The sequence below is a fragment of the Macrobrachium nipponense genome, chromosome 2 (assembly GCF_015104395.2).
Source record: "Macrobrachium nipponense isolate FS-2020 chromosome 2, ASM1510439v2, whole genome shotgun sequence".
NCBI classification, from domain to species: Eukaryota; Metazoa; Arthropoda; class Malacostraca; order Decapoda; family Palaemonidae; genus Macrobrachium; species Macrobrachium nipponense.
In genome coordinates, this window is record NC_087201.1 from 85,067,294 (window position 1) to 85,087,698 (window position 20,405).

The 20,405-nt window shown below is 35.7% G+C and overlaps 1 protein-coding gene across 1 annotated transcript in view; it reads right to left on the reverse strand.

Moving 5' to 3' along the window:
- LOC135220749 (phorbol ester/diacylglycerol-binding protein unc-13-like) overlaps positions 1–20,405 on the reverse strand; it is a 1,290,517-nt gene that overhangs the window by 84,674 nt on the left and 1,185,438 nt on the right. The window contains 2 exon segments of the mRNA XM_064258201.1: positions 13,659–13,785; positions 16,224–16,365. Coding sequence (XP_064114271.1) covers positions 13,659–13,785; positions 16,224–16,365 — 269 coding nt within the window.

Here is a 20,405-nt window from a genome sequence, read left to right on the forward strand (position 1 = left end):
ATATAAAGACTATAATCTCAACCGTGAGAACTAAAAATCAAGCTAAATAAGGAGAGAGAGAGAGAGAGAGAGAGAGAGAGAGAGAATAATCCGCTAAAAGATACGCAGCTAATATGTTTAGAGTACATACTTTTATGTCAAATTATGTAAACAGAAGTTTCCGCCTGAGTCTTGCGGTGTTTGCTCGGTTGTAAAGTAAGAATGAGAACTGGCTTACTAAGATCATCTAATTCTTTTTATTTTCAATATTTTGGTTTTTCGTTTGTTCATAACCAATTTCCCCATTTTCATTTCACGTGTAAATCACTGCTTAAAAAAAAAAAAAAAACTAAACCGGATAAATCACAGTGGCTTTGTCATATTCCCAAATTGATTGTTTCCTCTTAAATAAGAGATTAATGCTACGGATTGTACAATTAATAAGAAATTATTCCTACCGATTGTACAAGTGATAAGAGGTTATTCCAATGAAGTGTACAAGTAACAAGAGATTATTCCTACCGATTGTACAAGTAATAAGAGATTAATCCTATGGACGGTACAAGTAATACGAAGTTATTCTTAAGTAATAACTAATAAGAGGTTATTCCAACGGATTGTACAACCAATAAAAGTTATTCCTAAGGATTGTACAAGTAATAGGAGGTTATTCCTACGGATTGTACAAGTAATATGAGATTATTACTACTGATTGTATAGGTAACAAGAGGTTATTCCTACAGATTGTACAAGTAATAAGAGGTTGTTCCAACGGATTGTACAAGTAATAAGAGATTCTTCCTATGGATTGTAAAATTAATAAGAGACTAATCCTATGGATTGTACAAGTAATAAGAGATTATTCCTACTGATTGTACAAGTAATAAAAGAGATTATTCCTACTGACTGTACAAGTAATAAGAGATTATTACAATAGATAGCACAAGTAATGAGATTTTCCCTACTGATGGTACAATTAATAAGAGATTATTCCTACGAATTGTACAAGTAATGAGAGATTATTCCAATGGATCGCACAAGTAATAAGAGACTATTCCTACGGATTGTACAAGTAAAGGAGAAAACAAACCGCTAAACGGGCAATGACAGTTACGTGCTACTATACACCTGAAGTAACCCAATGCTTAATGCTTTACTAACACTTCATTAAAGGCTATAATTGCTGGCATTTGTATGGCACGCGCGTGTGTGTTGGGGGTTTGTTTAAAGGAGCAAGTACGGTATATATACGTTTTAAGTTATTCATAATGTTAAAATGTTAATCTCTCCTAGGACTAGAGATACGACGACAATTAATAGAAAGACTTGTACAAAACAATAAAAAGTTATGTAACGAGGATCTGACACTAGAACATGTATAACTGTAAACAGGTAACACAGAAAACAAATAAAAAAGGAATGAGAAAGATAATCGATCTCATATTAGGGGACGTAAATAAACTAAATACTTCTGCTCCACTTAGAAAGATCTCTAAAATTCCAAATATCCCAGCACTTAGAATTATTTCAACACTGAAAATTGTAAAAGAAGCTTAAATCATATCCTCATGACTACAAGACTAGATTTTTGTAATTGGGATTCTGGAAATTCTCTTTTAATTACCTATCTTGTCAGTACCAGTAACTATTTTTACACGCGCTCGATACTACTAGGCATTTGCGCCAAGATATGCTGTAGTTGGTTTCTATAACACGCGTATGAGCGGAAAAGAATCACGTATCAATTGATGTGGGCCTGCACAAAATTATGAATACGAAACATCAACAACAGACGTTCGTTTGCACCTGAACCTTGTGTGAATAGGCGGAAATCCTTAATTGATAAATACAGAAATCTCGCCTTAAGCGGCACGAAAGACTCGACGGCTGAACCCAGCAGAAAAGGGTCAAAACTTACACGAATAAAACTGTAATTCTTTGGTGACATCTTCCTGTGCAAGCAGTCAAAATGTATTTTATTTCAATTCCTGGAGTCTTCTCATTTTGGTCGCATTAAAATTAGTGTATGGATGACGGTATATATCTTAAACTACTAAGGAAGACTTTGAATTACGGTATGCTCCATGATAAAGAAGATCAATAAACCATATCGACTAATAGTATGTCGACGGTTATACAATCTATGAAACTCTGACATATAAGCTTCCTATGATGCAATGCTTTTCTTTTACAAGACGAATCCAGCTATATTATTACCCGTGTGATATTAAGGCAGACAATAAAAGGTGAAATTCAAAGGGAATCGATTGACGGGCGCGCCCTAATGAACACAATGATGAATGGTGACGATACAATGAATCTGTTACAAAAAAGCGCCAGTGTGACTGACAAACTTGAGTTCACGGAGTTTTCACAAAAGGGGACTCGATAAATGTTATTATTATCATCAATAATTTCACTTCTCTGAGCGACTCTGCAATGGTTCTGCATGGAAGGGGCTTCTAAGGAAGGGCTCCAGGTGTTCGCTTTGCTAATAACAACAATTGAAGAGGATGGCCGCTTCAGGTCCTTAGCTATTAATGACTGTTAAGGTGGGCGATTAGATTGGAATGAAAGGGATAAAATGAGAAAGAGGAGAGCTTCGAGAGATAGAGAGAGAGAGAGAGAGAGAGAGAGAGTAGGGGGGGGGGGGGGGGGGCGATATACTGATAATTACAGGAGGATGTGTATATTCAGTTGACTTACTAAATGGGAAATGAAGGCAAGCAAAGGCAAGAACGCACAAACTCGTATATGTGTAGTATGTACTTCTTTAAATAGACAGTTAGAGAAAAGAGGAGAGAAATATATTATGTTCTCTTGTGATGAAATCTGGCACCAACAACCGCAGACCATTTTCACTCGAGAGGCAGCTTGTATGGAGTTAATTCCATTTACTTGCATAATTGAATCTCATCTCTAACAAGGCAGGTTTTAATTGCTTTTTCCAGCCCCTTCCCTTTCAGACGAAACTTCCTCTTACTTCTCTTCCAGAAACTGATGTGTACTGCAACAAGCGTTCTGGTTCAGGAAAAAAGAAAAAAAAATGTACTACATCGATATAGAGCTTGATTTCCTAACATAACTGAGCTTGTTTTGCCAACATTAACACAAATACACTCTTTTAATCTCAATAAACAAAGAGAACTGTAAGGTTAAATATTTACTTGTACCTAGTTCCTCCTCCTGGCCAAGGTGGAATCTTGCTATACTACCATCACAATACATTAAGCCATAACATCTAACGGGGACACCGCGTCATTGGCCCAATTAGCGAAGGTCATTCTCTGTTATTTATCAATGCAACCTGAAGCCGTTTAATGATGATCGTCCCCCACCTCAACCCCGTTCTCCCCAATACCTCTCACCGTCATTACTTAAGTCGTGTCACTGCCATCTCATCAATCTTGAAGAAGTAAAACGTCATTATTCGTATAAGTGCAGAAATTGGGTTATGCATAACAAAGAAGCACAGACGCAAATGACAGAGGACTGCCAACTCGACGACGCTTGGGAAATTTTATGACTACGTACTCAGTGATGGACGTTAACTACACACTCATAACGCCAAGTACAACTGTATTACACGCGCGCGAGCACAAGAGTACTTGTGCACGCACACACACACACACGCACACACTTTCCATGGCCTCAGGTCTGCTCTTCATAATCGCTACTAAATGAGGAGAGAAACTCCAACGACGTGAAGATGTTTTGCGAGCAGCTCTCTTCGTCGAAGTTTGTAGGCCGTGCGTCGACTCGGTGATAAGAAAGTTTCCTGGAGGATTTTCCTGGAAAGTTCAGGTAGCTGAGGTCCAGGTCTAAACAATTTCATTATCATATTGCCTTTACGCATAGCCATTACCTAAGAACAAGAAATACAGTCTGCGTTTGTTTGCTTAAAAAGAGGATGAATACATTCATCACACACATTTTTTCGAGTTTGTGTTTCGGAATGCTATAAATTAAAAAGGGATTACACACTTTGAGCGTTTATTTTAGTTAGGTACAGTTTCAACTTTAGCTTCCTAAAAAAATTACCGCATCATATACCCAAATGTTGAAAACAATAGTACTTGTTTTACAAAAATTACATAGATTTTTTCAGAGTAACATTTTGATTTTTACTGTTTTGTAAAACTTAGCTGCAGTCACAGAAAAAAATCAGATTCACCACAACAAAATTTTGCGTCTATATATAAACCTTTAGGTCTTGACGGAACAATAATTAATAGTGAAATATAGTGCAATTTACAAAAGCATAAGTTTCTTATGTGGTCTTCTTTTGTTAAATATTTGCTTCGTCTGAATATATGTATGAATATATGTATGTGTATATATATATATGTATATATATATATATATATATATATATATATATATATATATATATATATATATATATATATATGTTTGTGTGTGTGTGTGTGTGAATTATGCATAGTTTAGCACACTCCATTCCAGCCCCATCTGGATACTAACAAAGAAAAGTATGCGAATATCAGATAAGATTAAGGATTAAGCGACATTATAATCCGTGAAGAACCATTTCATCGCATTTTTGCAAACCCTTCACAATTCCTTTAATGCCGGTATCGAGAAACAATTTTCAACGCGAGAGATAAAAATTCCATTTTGGAATTTCCTAAATGGTTGGAATTCGCTCTCCGAGCAACGCCAGGGAGAGGAAAAATAGGAGCTCAGACGTTTTTTTGCAAGATTAACAGGTTCAAATATCAGTGCTTTCAAAATTGCACTACTAAATACAACAATAATAAAAGCATAAACAACAAGAGTAATTATTGTTACTTAAATCCGTGTAAATGATGCACGACCTTCAAATTCTGTAATGGTACAAAATTCATATGCAATGCCACTTATGTCTTCAAATGGCTCGTAACGTTAACATAGAAGAAATCTATCCTCCAGAAGACATGCTCAGTTACAAAATGATACATCCACTGTGAAATGTTACTTTTGAAGACAACGTGGAGGAGAATTTCATACCATCGTCATGAATTTCTCCATAATTAACGGCGAATATTTGCTTTCGTTACTTGAATCTGTTGGAAAATATTTCAAGAAAAAAAGTAACATACCCTGATCGCCGTTTATTTACAAAAATACTGTAACGGCGAAATAATAAACTTTAAAATAACTACTTAAAATAATATAGTAACAGGCAACGAATTTTGACATAATATAGTCCTTATCATGAATCAATTCATCAAAGTCATCAAAATTTTCGATGTGTACGTTTCATGTGTGCAGGTATTATAGCACGATGTCTATTAGGATCGGCTAATAATAATAATAATAATAATAATAATAATAATAATAATAATAATAATAAAATCAGAACCGAAATTAGTAAGTGGACAAACAACGAATACAAACTATACCATACGTTTATAATAGAAAGTTCCAGTATAACCCATCGATCATTCTCAATATATTTAAACGATAAAGCTGGACAGTATGACTATTCAGGATGAACGGCGTAATAAAAGGAATTATAGAAGAGAAAGATTTTTTTACATTAACGAATTAAAGCTTGCACAGCATTTTGGAAGGATGAGAGAGAGAGAGAGAGACCTAACCTTACAGACCTTACAGTTCGTTCGGGTTGCCCCAGGTCCCTCAGTGTGAGGCGCCTCTAATGTCTACCAGAGAGTTGCTAGTACATCTTCCGGTATATTTTGCATCTTCCAATCTTGGATGGTCTGGGATGCAGTTTAGATATTTGTCGAGCTTATTCTTAAACACATCTACGCTCACTCCTGATATATTCCTCAGATGAGCTGGCAACGCATTGAATAGACGCTGGCAGTTTATCGATGCTGGTAGCGTAGTGGATTAAGGTTCTGTGCTTTCCTTATTTTTCCTGGTATAGTTTTGGGCACTATTAATCTACCTCTGCTTGCTCTTTCTGATATTTTTAGTTCCATGATATTTTCTGTTATTCCTTCTATCTGTTTCCATGCCTGAATTATCATGTAGCGTTCTCTTCTCCTTTCTAGACTATATAAATTTTAAGGATTGTAGTCTTTCCCAGTAGTCTAGGTCCTTAACTTCTTCTATTCTAGCTGTAAAGGACCTTTGTACACTCTCTATTTGTGCAATATCCTTTTGATAGTGTGGGTACCATATCATATTGCAATATTCAAGTGGACTACGAACATATGTTTTATAAAGCATAATCATGTGTTCAGCTTTTCTTGTTTTGAAGTGCCGTAACAACATTCCCATTTTTTGCTTTACATTTTGCCAACAGAAAATGGCTATTTTGATCATTGCATAACATGTTCCTATCATCATCACACCAAGGTCTTTAACTGCTTCCTTATTTGTGATTGTCTCATTATTAGGTCCCCTATATGCATATAGCTTTCCTTCTCTGTCTCCATAATTTATTGATTCAAATTTATCAGAGTTAAATACCATCCTATTTACCTCTGCCCAATCATATACTTTGTTAAGGTCTCTTTGTAGAGCGTTCCTAAATTCATCACAAGTAATTTCTCTACTTATTCTTGTGTCATCAGCGAAACTACTCACTACCGAATCCTTAACATTACTGTCTATGTCTTCAATCATAATAACAAACAATATTGCAGCTAGCACCGTACCTTGTGGCACACCGGATATTACCTTGGTTTCATCCGATTTCTCATCGTTTGCAATAACTATCAGTTTTCTGTTGTGTAAAAATTCTTTTAACCATCTTCCTACTTTATCTACGATATTGTGTTTTCTAATTTTCTTTGCTAATATATTATGGTCTACTTTGTCAAAAGCTTTTGCAAAGTCTAGATAAACCACATCTGTTTCATTTCCGCTTTTCATATTTTTGAATATGTTCTCACGGTGGACTAACAGTTGGGTTTGTGTACTTTTTCCGGGTACGAAACCGTGTTGTTCCTATATTAAACAAATTATTTTTTATTAAATGTTTCATAATATTTTTCTTCATTACCCTTTCATACACTTTCATAATATGTGATGTTAGACTCACAGGCCTATAATTACTTGCCTCTAGTCTTGATCCACTTTTGAAAGTAGGGGTGTTATATGCTAATTTGTGCTCATCATAAATCTTGCCTGTATCTACAATTTGTCTTAATAATATTGCAAGTGGCTTTGCGATAGAAATGAACTACTTTCTTTAACAAAATAGCAGGGACTCCATCCGGCCCTGCAGCAGCTCCATTTTTAATTTCATTAATTGCCTGCACAATATCAGCTTCATTAATTTCTATGTCAGCTAAATATTCACTATTTCGTCCCTTACTTCTATATCATTATCTTCATTATCTATTCTAGGGGTGAATTCTCTCTTATATCGTTCTGCCAGTATGTTGCAAATTTCCTTTTTTTCATTCGTTAATCTCCCTTCAATTCTCAGAGGGCCTATTTCTATTCTACTTTTATTCATCTTCTTCGCATATGAGTATAATAGTTTGCGGTTTTGCTTGATATTTAATAGGGTTTTTTCTTCCAAGTCCCGTTTTTCATTTTCTTTTGATTGTATAAATCTTTTGTTCTGCATTTTCTATCTTACTTTTTAGTTCTATAACTTTCCATGCATTTTTTTCTTTTGCAAGACCTTTTTTCCACTTTCTGATTTTCTGGAACAAGATCCTTCTGTCTCTTGGTATGCATGAATGATGTTTACTTTTCTTCTTCGGTATATATTTATCCACTATTTTCTCCAATATTTTATATAATATCTCCGTATTTACCCTTATGTCATCACTTACGAAAATGTTATCCCAATCTTTGTTTAATTCTTCATTAATTTCTGACCATTTTTATATTTTTACTGTAGAAAGTTGTATTTTCCATATCCTTCCCACTTTTTCATTTCTTGCTTATCTCTATTTTCACTTGCTTTGGAATGAACTGTTAATTCTATGACATTATGATCTGAAATACTCGCATTATAAACTATTATTTCTTTAAACATAATTCATCTCGTTCACAAATACTAGGTCTTAAAGTATTTTCCTTTCGTTGTTGGCAGGTGATTTATTTGTTGAATGTTGTATTCTAGTAGCATATCTAATAGCTTTTCAAATTGCCTCTTATCTTCTGCACTACTATTACTCTCTTTTTATATGTATAAGTACAACCACAGTCTCCTATTCGTTCTTTCCATTCTACGAAAGGAAAGTTGAAGTCACCAGATAGGAGAATAGTCCAGTCCTTGTGATTTCTACATATATCATCCAATTTTTCAATTATTAAGTCAAACTCTTTAGTATAAGGAGGTCTATATATTACTATGTTCATCAATTTTTCAGATTCAAATTCTACCGCTATTAGTTCACATTCTGAGTACTATATTTCTCATATATTTTTCCTTGTTTTTTGTCTTTCCCATATATTGCGGTTCCCCCTTGATTCCTATTTTTTCTATCTGATCTATAAGTTTGGAACCTTTTATTTGATCATCATTCCCAGTCTCTTGGGAATACCAGGTTTCACTTATATCATTATATCTATTTTCTTTTCATTTTGGGTTAGTTCTTCTAAGTACTCTATTTTTCTTTTTGAGTTACTCGTAACTAAACCCTGCGCATTCATCACTATGATGGTTTGCGTGTTTTCTCCTTCATTAATATTGGTAGTAATAAGGATTTTCCCATGTCTCTTTCCGTGTTCTGGTATGTTGTTCTTTTTTCATTTCCAGAAATTCTGACATTAAAAAATCCAACTTTTCCATAATATTTGATCTTCCTTCATCATAATTATTCATTTTGTGTCTGAATCTGCAATTTTCTCCGTTTTCTGCAATATCCTCTTGCATAATAAATACAGTTATTATCTCTTGAGTAGAATTTCGGAGCTGATGCTTTGAAATTTTTTGCTGACACCTCTGCATATCTCATTGGTGGTTTGCTTTTCTCTTTTACCTGATATTCTTGATTTCTCTCTTTATTTGTTTCTTTCTTATTTTGGATTTTATTACTTGGTTGGTTATTTATTTGATTATGATTCATGGCTACGGGTGCATATATTTGCATTTTTTGTCGAACTTACATCCTTTTCCTTCTTTTAGGTTTTTTACATATTTTTGGATGCAGATCTCTGCAATCATCCCCATAGCCATCTAAGTATGCACATTTACCATATATTTCATAGTTTTGACATACCTTAGGATGTTTGTAAGTAACATCTTTCTCCAAATATGCAATTCCCTCTTTTCAAAAGGTTGCAGACTTTGTCTTTCTGTCTATTTTTTCCTCTTTCCCGTCATTGTGTAGATCTGGGTAGAGCCTCTTCGGGATTTGCTATTTTCGTTTGTCATATCGTAATTTATTTCTTCGTAGGTATGCTGCTTTATTGCCTCATATGTAGTATCAATGAGTATCTCTGCATCCATACTTTTATCTTGTTCTTTGTTTTCCTTATTTTTTTCTGTCATTTCATTTTTGTTTACTTCTCTTCCGTTTCCTCTTCTTCTTTTTCTTCTTATTCTTCCTCTTCCTCTCTTCTTCATCCTCAACTATTTGTACATTCAATCTTGATTAATAACATTGTCTATCCATGATAGCATGTTGAACAAAAAAATTCTTGTATCTTTTCTCAAATCTTGCATTACCTCAGCACACTGTGGATGGGTCGGAATGTGCATGTCAGCACATTTTCTGATTAGGTTTTGTGGATTGACTATGCTATACCAAACCTTACACAGTTTGCATGCTTTTGGCATTCTTTTTCCTAATGCATCAATTAGGATATTCACAAGATTCACCTTATTCATTTTCTTTGTCGGAATATGTTGGTTTATGTATATTTTCTTTATGAGTCTCTTGACCACTTGGATTTTATTTGGAACTTCTTCAATTATTTTCAAGATGTTTTCATTAGATTTGTTCCAGTTTGAAGGAGAGAGAGAGAGAGAGAGAGAGAGAGAGAGAGGAGGAGAGAGGAGAGAGAGAGAGAGAGAGAGAGAGAGAATAAAATATTCAACATATGGAATCCTGAAAAGCCCATCAATTTTACGGTCTTGAAATAAAGTTGATCAACAAGATCTTTTGCATAAGAGAGAAAGTGCAATTTGAGAAGTATCTAACATGTGAAAGAAAACGAGGAAGGTTGAAAGGCAGGAACTAGGTCGTACAAAAGGCGAGTAGCAACCACTCACTCCTGGCAGAGGTTCGATTAAAAAGTATCCTATGGAAAAAGCAAGCTTAATAAACGCCACGTCTAGTCCAAAACATGGAGGGGAAAAACCTGATCTCTATCTCCCGGCGAAAACATGGGTTGAGGCGGGTCCTATCCGCGGCATAAGAAAGAATGCAATTTCAGCAAGAGTGGTTAACAAGAACTAAGCGTCCAACGAGGAATATTTGGGGAAAAACTTCCCGCCGATCAAAAAAGTTACGAAATACATTCCCGTTGACTGACAACATAGCAAGTTATCGAGATGTATTTCCTTGTGGATGTAGAGAAGTAGATAAGAAGAATTTTATTGTATAAGATGACGCCAGTAGAAGTGTGCCAACGAGAGAAGAAAAATGATCTTTGATGACCTTTGTAGTTGCAACGACGTTGCAGGGATAAAGTCAAAATAACAATATATGCAATAAACGGGCAAAAGCAAGAAACGAGGCACCAATGATTTCCACAAATTGTGTGAACTGAAGCAAGAAGTAAATGCATTATGCTTTAGTAAGAAAAGGAGACCACCAAGAAATGTTTTTCTCTTAAAAAACAGCAGTTTAAGAATCTTATTCTTAGCGCCATGGTGAGTGGAAGACAGTGTTTCTTTGTTTCATGACATGTAAGTGGGTAAATCTCTAAATATGAGGCGAGTAGAATCCCGCACACATTCAGAAACAAATAAAGCTCTCAGTTGTGATATAACCTTTTTCATTTTACAAGTACTACAATTATCTGAAAAAAGCATACATACTTCCCCTTATATAATTTTCTTTGACTACTGCCTTGCAAGTAACGTTACACCCACGCTAAGAAAACCAACCGAATCTAATTGAAAATGGCAAGTTATTTGCTTGCAACATTCAAGACACCAATAACATGAATTCTCGAAGGCCCAACGATTCACATGTGGAAGAAACACCTATATATGGTGGCCCTTCCGAGAAAAAACACATGAATGCTGGCAAAAGAAGTATATGCATCGGAAATAAGGCCAGCAGTGTCTCTGGTGGATTCGAGTAGGGCTGTAAATTTCCATTTTGTTTTCATACGGCAAAAAAATACCAATGTTACCAGAAAGGGAAATGCTTAATCAAAGGATAAATATGTGTTTAGATGGCTACTGCTGTTTTAAAGATCTAGCTGATCGGCTAGTTTGGTCAGATCTATGGCTGTTGCGGCCACGTTCATATCTAGAAAATTATTTTTCCTTTGCGGGTCCCCGAAATGTACAGAAGGCTTTAACTATCATTGGAGAGAGAGAGAGAGAGAGAGAGAGAGAGAGAGAGAGAGAGAGAGAGAGAGAGAGAGAGAGAGAGAGAGAGAGAGAGAGCGCACACAATTTCTTGGGGAAGGCGAGTTAGCCTACTTTTAAGGTCAATAAGGAATAAGGATAAATATACCAGAAAAAACTGGTTTTCTTCTCCAAGACACCGTCCTTTTACCCAAATTCAAAATGATTTCTGCAGCCATTTGTATTAACATTCTCCGAAGTAAGAATCAAATACGATCTTCTTTCAAAGTGGAGTGTTAGATGCAAGAAATAGAACTCTTCTAAGATATGACGACTATAGAACCTTTCGTACGATTGACAATACCGGTCACATTTCAAATAAACACGTCGCATCTGAGGATCGCACTTTAGACAAAAATACAAAAACTACGTAACTTCGATTCAGTGGAATCGCCAAAATCAGCTCCAAAACAAACAAACACACGACACTGAACGCAACAAACATGTTTATGAGGTTCACCGAACTTGAAGGGAATTAAATATACATTACCCAGCCCCCTCCCCACACACTACCAGAAAAAAAAAATCATTGGATCCTTGATCCGCTTTACAACACGAGGGCTTCATCATGACACTAATGATCAAGTCGTCAACCCAAAACACTAGTTTAACTGGTTACTGGTTACAATCAAATCACAAAAGGAAGTCTGTTCTGAAATTTCAGTCGGTATTTGTCTACTTCTTAACCAATAAAATGACCTGATTTATTTGCAATTTGAAAATAATCCATACTTGACCGCGGCACTTAAAAGGAGACTTACAATTTGACTGTAAATGATTTCGAATGTGGATTCAGGAGCTCTTGTTATCATTTGCTAGTGGGATGGAAAGGTGGTTTCTTAATTCGTGTTAACACTACCACGTCTCTTGCCCATACATTTTCCAAACCAGTATTCTATGACACGGAATGGCGGCGAAGTCTGCACAGCACTCCGATTCAGAAATGGAGCGATTCAGGATCTAAAACCGTTCAGATTCAGTACAGGTAGTATGCTAGTATGCAAGAGCTGTTTAATACACAATTACGAAAACTGAAAGTAACGAATTACAACCATTTACGACATGGAATTTGTAGTGACCGGCACATAGCAGCAATATGGACCAGACAACGTTAAGTACAGGCGTTGCTTAAAGGTGAGACAAGAACTGTCAGAACTGGTATTCTGCAAGAACTATCAGTATTCAGGAGTGTTAGTACAGTGATTAAAAATAAATTGGATAAAGACTTTCACTGATTATATACAGGGCAACTGTTTGTAGTGCCTGGATTCAGAAATGGAAGAGGTAGGATTTAGTAATGACTGGATAAGTAAAACGTCAATACTGGGGTTCAATTATTTTGGGATAGATGTGGGATCTTAACAAACACGATACGGTAAGGTTAATTACAAGTACTAAATACTTGAGGCCAGATATAATTCTCATTTTGGGGGAATAGAGCCCATATATAGTAAGAAAAAAATAATAAAGGAAAAAATATAATAGTAGCATACGAGAGAGAGAGAGAGAGAGAGAGAGAGAGAGAGAGAGAGAGAAATCACAACACAGCCGCTGGAAGAGTAAATATATTCTTTTTAGCATTTCAGAATTTCGTTCGTGACCCCATTCTGTGCCATCTGACCTTTCTAAAATGGGAAAACAACCACAACAAGAGGTCAAAGGCAAAGATTTGGGAAGTAAATTCGCCACAACAGCGGAAAGATGTTGCACCAATTTCCAACGTGGGCCCACCAGGACTCCTGTCCATTTTGGATGTAGGACAAACCAAAAATATTCCCGTGTTATGTTCTCTTCTTTGACTGCTTTTTTTTTTTTTTTTTTTTTTTTGGGGGAGTGTTTTCTATTCTCCCGTGTTTTTCCTTTCTGTCCACGAGATCTCTAATAGGTATTGATAATGTTCATTGAATCTTTTTTGGGTGGTTTTGGTTTTACAGAAGTAGAGACACGATTTGTTTTTTATTTGACACATTCCACTCTCATGGGATTTAAAACCTGTGTCTGGCAGTAGACTTCAAAGAACTGATATTAATCTTTACGAAACTTAAATAACTTGAACGGATCCTACAGCGCTTTCTCCCCCAACCTGTAGGATTTCAAGGGGAACTGGCAGATGAAAATAATCGCGTGTTTACGAGGGCTGACGCTGTCACTGATGTGTAACATCTGACGAGTGGAAAATGACGTCGACAGAAAATGATGACAGAATTGTTGCACGTACCTCAATGATGGTCTGGCCGAGGAAGTCGTCGCTCTCCCGGGTGAGTTTCTGACGGAGTTTAGATTTGATGTCGTTATCTTCATCCCACACGCGAACCTTTATCCTGTCGCTTGAATTGTGGCACTCGCTGTTGCGGGGAAATGGCAACGAAGAGAAACGTTGAGTAACTATACCCGATAATGATGATGGTACAGTAACACTAGCAATGGCGTGGTTTTATCATAACTAGACAATAATAATAATAATAATAATAATAATAATAATAATAATAATATTTTCATAATAAAACTACCAGTAGGATAATAACGGTAATGATGTGACTTTTTCCTAACTATACAGCAACAACAACAACAACAACAATAATAATAATAATAATAATAATAATAATAATAATAATAATAATAATAAATAATATAAGTGACAACCACGAAATGGGTGAAGCACGTTTCTCGTGTTGAATATCCTTGATGTAAATTAACCAGTTATATAACTAGACATAAATTGCCAACATAATATTTTACCCACTGTACCTGCACTGATAAAATAACTACTGAGAAAAATATTAACTTTCAAAAGGCAGCATATGAGATGAAGCTATTACATGACATGCAGAGACTTAGATGAGTACAACTGCTTTATTTTGAGTGAGAGAGAGAGAGAGAGAGAGAAGAGAGAGAGAGAGAGAGAGAGAGACAAACGAGGGGTATATAAGGTGTCCGTCACAAAGGGCAATAAGGAAAGAAAAGACAACAGACTCGCTGTACCAGAAGGAATAAAAAAAACGCCATCTAATAAAAGAACACGAGAGATTTTTTCACCACGCAGGTATTCAACTTCCGTGTCAAGGCACAGGAAATGATGAAATTGGAGAAACCCCGTGCAATGCATAGGAAGGATACGCAAAATAAGAAATGTTTAATACTAAACCCTCCTGAGAGAGAGAGAGAGAGAGAGAGAGAGAGAGAGAGAGAGAGAGAGAGAGAGAGAGGATAAATAGCAACAATAATCTCATTAGTTTTCGCTCTTGCTCCATCTTCTCCATTATTATGACTTGCGAGGGCCGAATTCTGGAGGACGGGAAACAGAAGAAGAAATGAAGTCGATGGTTCCTGACATCCAGTGACCTCTCGGAGGGGCCTTTTCACCATAAGCCTGGGAGATTAGTCTCTTGTATGACAATAGATTTAATTAGGAATGGCGGTAGCCTCAACGTGAGGACAGAACGTGAGGACAGGAGATGAAGTTCACTAGAAAGCCGGATTACAAAATGTACCAGGGAGGGGAGAGCTGAAATGAATGGCGGGAGGAGCATCACGAAGCATGAGAACTGCATTACAATGAGAGGCTTCATTCCCTCTTCAAAATATGAAGGTAATGACAATGACATCTTCGTTAGAAAAAGTATGAGTAATAATAGGAAAGAAGGAATGGACAAGCGCAACCTTAACCGAGTAGAAACGGACCTTTCAGTTTAAAAGAAGGAAAGGTATAAGATTCAAGAAACACAGGAATTTGAAAAATTGCAAGGCTTGTTTATAGAGAGAAATCGAAGGTTGCCAAACCCAGCAATCATGGGGTTGCTCATTTCCACTGAGGATATGCGGGATACGATATCACTGGCGACTCTACAGCAAAAGCTACCTGTGAGTAAAAGCTACAATAGATTTTATGAAGAATCTATTCTCATGGTAAGGAACAATTAACATTTAGACTAGGATAAAAAAATGTATGAATTTATGAAACCTTTACAAATACAAGTAAATTGCAGTGCTGGTAGAGACTATGAAGGAAAAGATATGAAGAAAACATTCTTGTGGCTAAAAACCAGAAATATGAATAAACAGATAAAGAACACATGCGAAGCAAGAAGAGTCGAGAGAAAATGAGAATATAAGAGGAACCAGACAAGAGAATTCGTTAGGCCAGATATCCTGGTCCAAAGGTCGGCACAAAGCCGATGAAAAGACCTGGCTGGGATTTATTAATTGGGACTGAAGGTTACTTTCCCATTCTGACAACTATATTTTCTAAGGAATTCCGAGTTAAAAGGGTTATCTCTAGTAAAATGGTTTGTCAGTCACCTACAAATAATACAGGAAAGACGAGAGCCAACATTTCAAGTAGACGTCTCGAAGTACAGTGCAAGTAAAAGTAATTCGTACACTCGAACTGCTTTACCCATTTCTGTGGATATTTTGTTAGACCGAGATCTAGATCAGTAATATCACCACATCGTAATAATCCATAACGATCCAACGTTCTTCTGTTCATAGTATGAAATTTCATTACTCATGATATTTCCTGGAATCTAACAGATACAAAATTGACTCGCAATCTGATATTGGCCAGTCCTTCTTACATATTATCTTCTCAATTATAAATGTTTAATCATCTAAAACCCAAAAAACATTAGCTTACCAAGTTTTAGTCCAGTAATCAAATTACAAAGGCAACAATGATCAACCTCTTATAATATGCAAAAAAAAAAAAAAAAAACCATCTTATCGTAAGTAGATAGTCAATGAAAACTAAAACTCTCGAAGTAAATAGTAAGTCAAAACTCACAAGTAGAATTTTTCATTCCATACGGGATTGAGCTCTTGCGGGACGGTGTGTGTTCGTTTCTTAACTTTCCCAACCTGGACGGTGACGTAAGGGTCAGAGGTGCCGCTTTTATCCTTGGCAATTAGACCTTGGGCGCAGATGACTGGAAAAGGGAGGCAGTTCAAGTCATTACAATTGCATGTCACACACAGATCACGAAGGCACAGTGAAAGACGAGAAACAGAAAGAAAGAGAGAGAAGAATTTCAGATGAGTTTCTTAAAAAATGATCTCAAAAAGGGTTTGGAAATACTTTCCTCAAGAACTTTACTTTGGAATAAAAAATTACCTTTATGTAAAATGGCTGAAATTGAATGATAAAACAGGTAATATCTCGGGGGTAATTTTGTAACATAGCACATAGAGAGGGAATAGTTCTTCTGAAGGTAAAATAATCAGCCATAGGAAGGTGACTGTCCTAAATAATTACGAAGACTCAGAATCAGTAAATCGAAAGTAAGCGACTATTTGAGAACTAAAAATGGAGTAAGGGATATCTAGAGGGGTTCAAGTGCCCTCATTTAATTCGGTATCTGATGTTACTGAAAAAATAATATACCTAAAGTCGTTATGTTTCGAAAGTGAAAGTAAGCTGATCATATATGTATATATATATATAAGGAGATATACAAACATACAGATATTTCTAGATAGAAGGGTAATGAGGAAGTACACTTGTTAGTGAAAATATATATCCATAAACCGAAATGTTTATGTGATGACGTGTATGTATATTATATAATATAGATATATATTATATATATTACTAATTAATAGATATATATATATATATATATTATATATATTAATATAAAATTCCCAACCAAGGTTCTAAAACTAGCGGTTTGGAAAATGGTTTCTAGTACTGACAGAAAAAGAAGAAGACATACGACAAATTTAATAAATAGAACTCGTTGTACTTGATGTATACTATGTACAAGGCTAAGTTTGGAGGGACTAGGTTTGGCATATGAAGGAAAATTTATAAATTTAAAGGTGGGTTAGTGTCTACTGGATGTCTTTTGTTCCCCTTATAACTTGATAATGTAAGATAAAATACTAAATGTATATTCAGGACCATTAAGCTCAATGCAAATGTACGAGAGTCTCAAAGAAAGGTAAAACCATGGTATATGGTTGGAGGGCACGGAAATATGGGCATTGGGTATTTGGAGGTAGTGGCTTTATCTGCCACATAATTAGTTAAGAATAACAGAGTAAAGAGGAATAAACAGTTAATTGGCTATTAGTCTACAAAGTGCACTAAGATGCTTATGTTGCTGCATCCAGTGAGCAGCGAATTTTAGTGCGACACTTTGTGACAATAAAATGAAAGATTAAAAAACGTAAAACTGTTGAGAGAGAGAGAGAGAGAGAGAGAGAGAGAGAGAGAGAGAGAGAGAGAGAGAGAGAGAGAGAGAGAGAGAGCTTTGAGTAGTGAGTACCTCAGCTGAATAAATAAAGCTAAAATTCAAGTCAGTACCTTACAAAACTAAATATCACCAAACTATTTAATCCGAGAGCAATTTGCAGGTATATTAAAGGGTAAGACATTACCCATGAGTTCAAAATTCATAATAGCCAGAAGAGGGTAATGAGGATTCAAAATGGAGAAGCAAAGTAGATAAAATCATAGGAAAAGGACGGTAGGTAAGCCTAAATATAAGGTCCTGGAGGTGAACAACCTCATATGATATGTGCACAACTCTGGTAGTGAGCCTTAAAAAATTAACTGCCATTTTGCATTTCCCTTGATCCAACACCTGTTGTCTGGTTCTTTTGGGCTTGAAAGACTTCTTCCCGTCATGAGGCTTTGCTCATGAACGTTAACCTCTTGATAATAAATGTAAAATGAAGGAAATCCACTGATTTGTAACCAAAATGAAACCAAAGAGTTAGCCAAATTGCTTTAATTAACACAATCAAATATGAAGTGGTGGATATGAATAAATAACAAAGATTACTATATAGTAACACTTAGGCTTGCAACATTTCATTGTAAAAAGCTTCCCAAACGTTATCGTTATTATAGTTATTATGAAAGAACGAAATCCGAGTTTGCTAATTTACTTTCATTATATTTCATAGCACAGTGATAACTAACTAGCTACCTTCGAATAACAAAAATAAATATTCAAATATAACCGAGAAGTTTGTGATAAACTCAAAAATGTTGTTATTTAAATTCAAGTACTCTTCAATTGAGGCTTTCAATAACTAATGGCAGACGTGTCTTATCCTTAAGCAAAAATCAGCTGAACGAGTTTCAGGTGTGGTTAAAGGGAAAGCCAGGCCATGGCAGTATCAGTGAAGAGTTTGGCTAAGTAAGGTTCCTGAAAACCTCACAAAGACTTTCGTTTCAAACTTGTGCACTTCATCAGACAAGAAATTGGTGGTCAAAAAATACGAAAGAGAAATCAATTTTCATGCAAAATAGAAAATGGCCATGTGCGAAAAGGCTTACAACTCCAGCCCATGGTATCCGGATCGCGGTGAGCATTTTCAGGACCGTTCTTGAGCATGAGAGACTGTGCAGGTCGGAGCGACCCCTACTAAAATCATACCGTTCATACCAGAATGGTCCTAAAATGCCATCCTCACCCGCTTCTATTCTGGTGGGTCCGGATGCATGTCCCCCTAATTCGTGGAGTGATGCGTGCTTTTTCGAACGCGGACCTCGGATTTCCGGTTCTAGATAATAGATATCCTACATAGATCAAGAGGCCTAGAAGCCCCCTCTGATCTATTTTCAGTACAGACATAGCAATGTGTATAAACATTAATTTGTAGCAGTTACAAATCTACAAGTGTCTAGCAAGCATGGTTTATCCACGTCTTATTTTTATTTACTCAACTAGATACTGTATCAGTGTATTGTACTCTAGTATGGTTAGTAATTATCTACTGTGTGCAATGAACTATAATATTCCCTCAACCCAACACTGATTAAAAGCCTTTTCTACCTGACACTAAAGAGCAGCACCATCTTTTTTGTTAGCAGTGTTATTTACAGATTTTGTGACTAATTACTTATGCTTCGCACTATGCACAATACTTTACGACAAACGCTTCTAAAATATGATTCTAAGGAGTGAAACTCACATCATGTTTTCAAGACTACGACTAAAACTCATTCTACGTTTCATCTAAATGTGCTTTCTTGGGTAACTTTTTTTTCTTTGTTATCCGACGGCAACAACAAATAAATGCAAAGAAAAAGGAAATACATAATCAAGAAATGAATATTTATCGACATTCAAATCTACTGCAATCTCTATCGTTATGATAATCTTTCGATATCCTGCAATTTGTATCCCACTTTACTGAAAAGTTTTACCATTTATTCTAATACCTCACATCTAGGTCGTCGTCTCTTGAAAATTTCATTGCTATTTCAGCTTTAAGATTCGAAGATCAAATCTCAACAAACATATATATATATATATATATATATATATATATATATATATATATATATATATATATATATATGTATGTATACAGGTGTGTATTCTATATATATATGCATATGTATACAGTATACACATGGCTGTCAGTGTTAATACGGTCTGCATATGCTGTATAAACCCAGAGAGATTTGACTTCTATCTATTCTCTAGACCGGTTCTTTCATATCGTTCATCACTTTATATTCATGAAGTTAACATGCTGCCATGCTTATTAAAACTCCCAAGCTCAACCAGCAAGCCAATCAGTAAACAACTCTTGAAGCTCGAGAATCAGAAATTTTTAATATTCAGAAATTAACCGACAGTTTATCGAATATGCCTTTTTTAAAACTGAAATGGGCCCCAAACACTGCATTGCTCACTTCAAAAAAAAAAAATTCAAAAAAAAAAAAAAAAAAAAAAAAGTATCCCAAAAATTTTCTCAAGTAAGCGTTTGGAAACAAAAAGGGTTAAAATTCTTATAAAAATGATCAAATTTACAAAAATCTACGCTTCAAATACAAAAATTCACCCTCATCAAAAAATGTGATGAGGCAACAAAAATTCAACTTTATTTCGAATATCCTTTAAGCAACTGTCTATTTTTTTCTTGGGCAGGTTAACTTCATGTCAAAATCAGTGGTGGCGGGGAGGGGCAAAAATCCCGTCCAGGTGGTGCCCCAACTGTGGGCCGG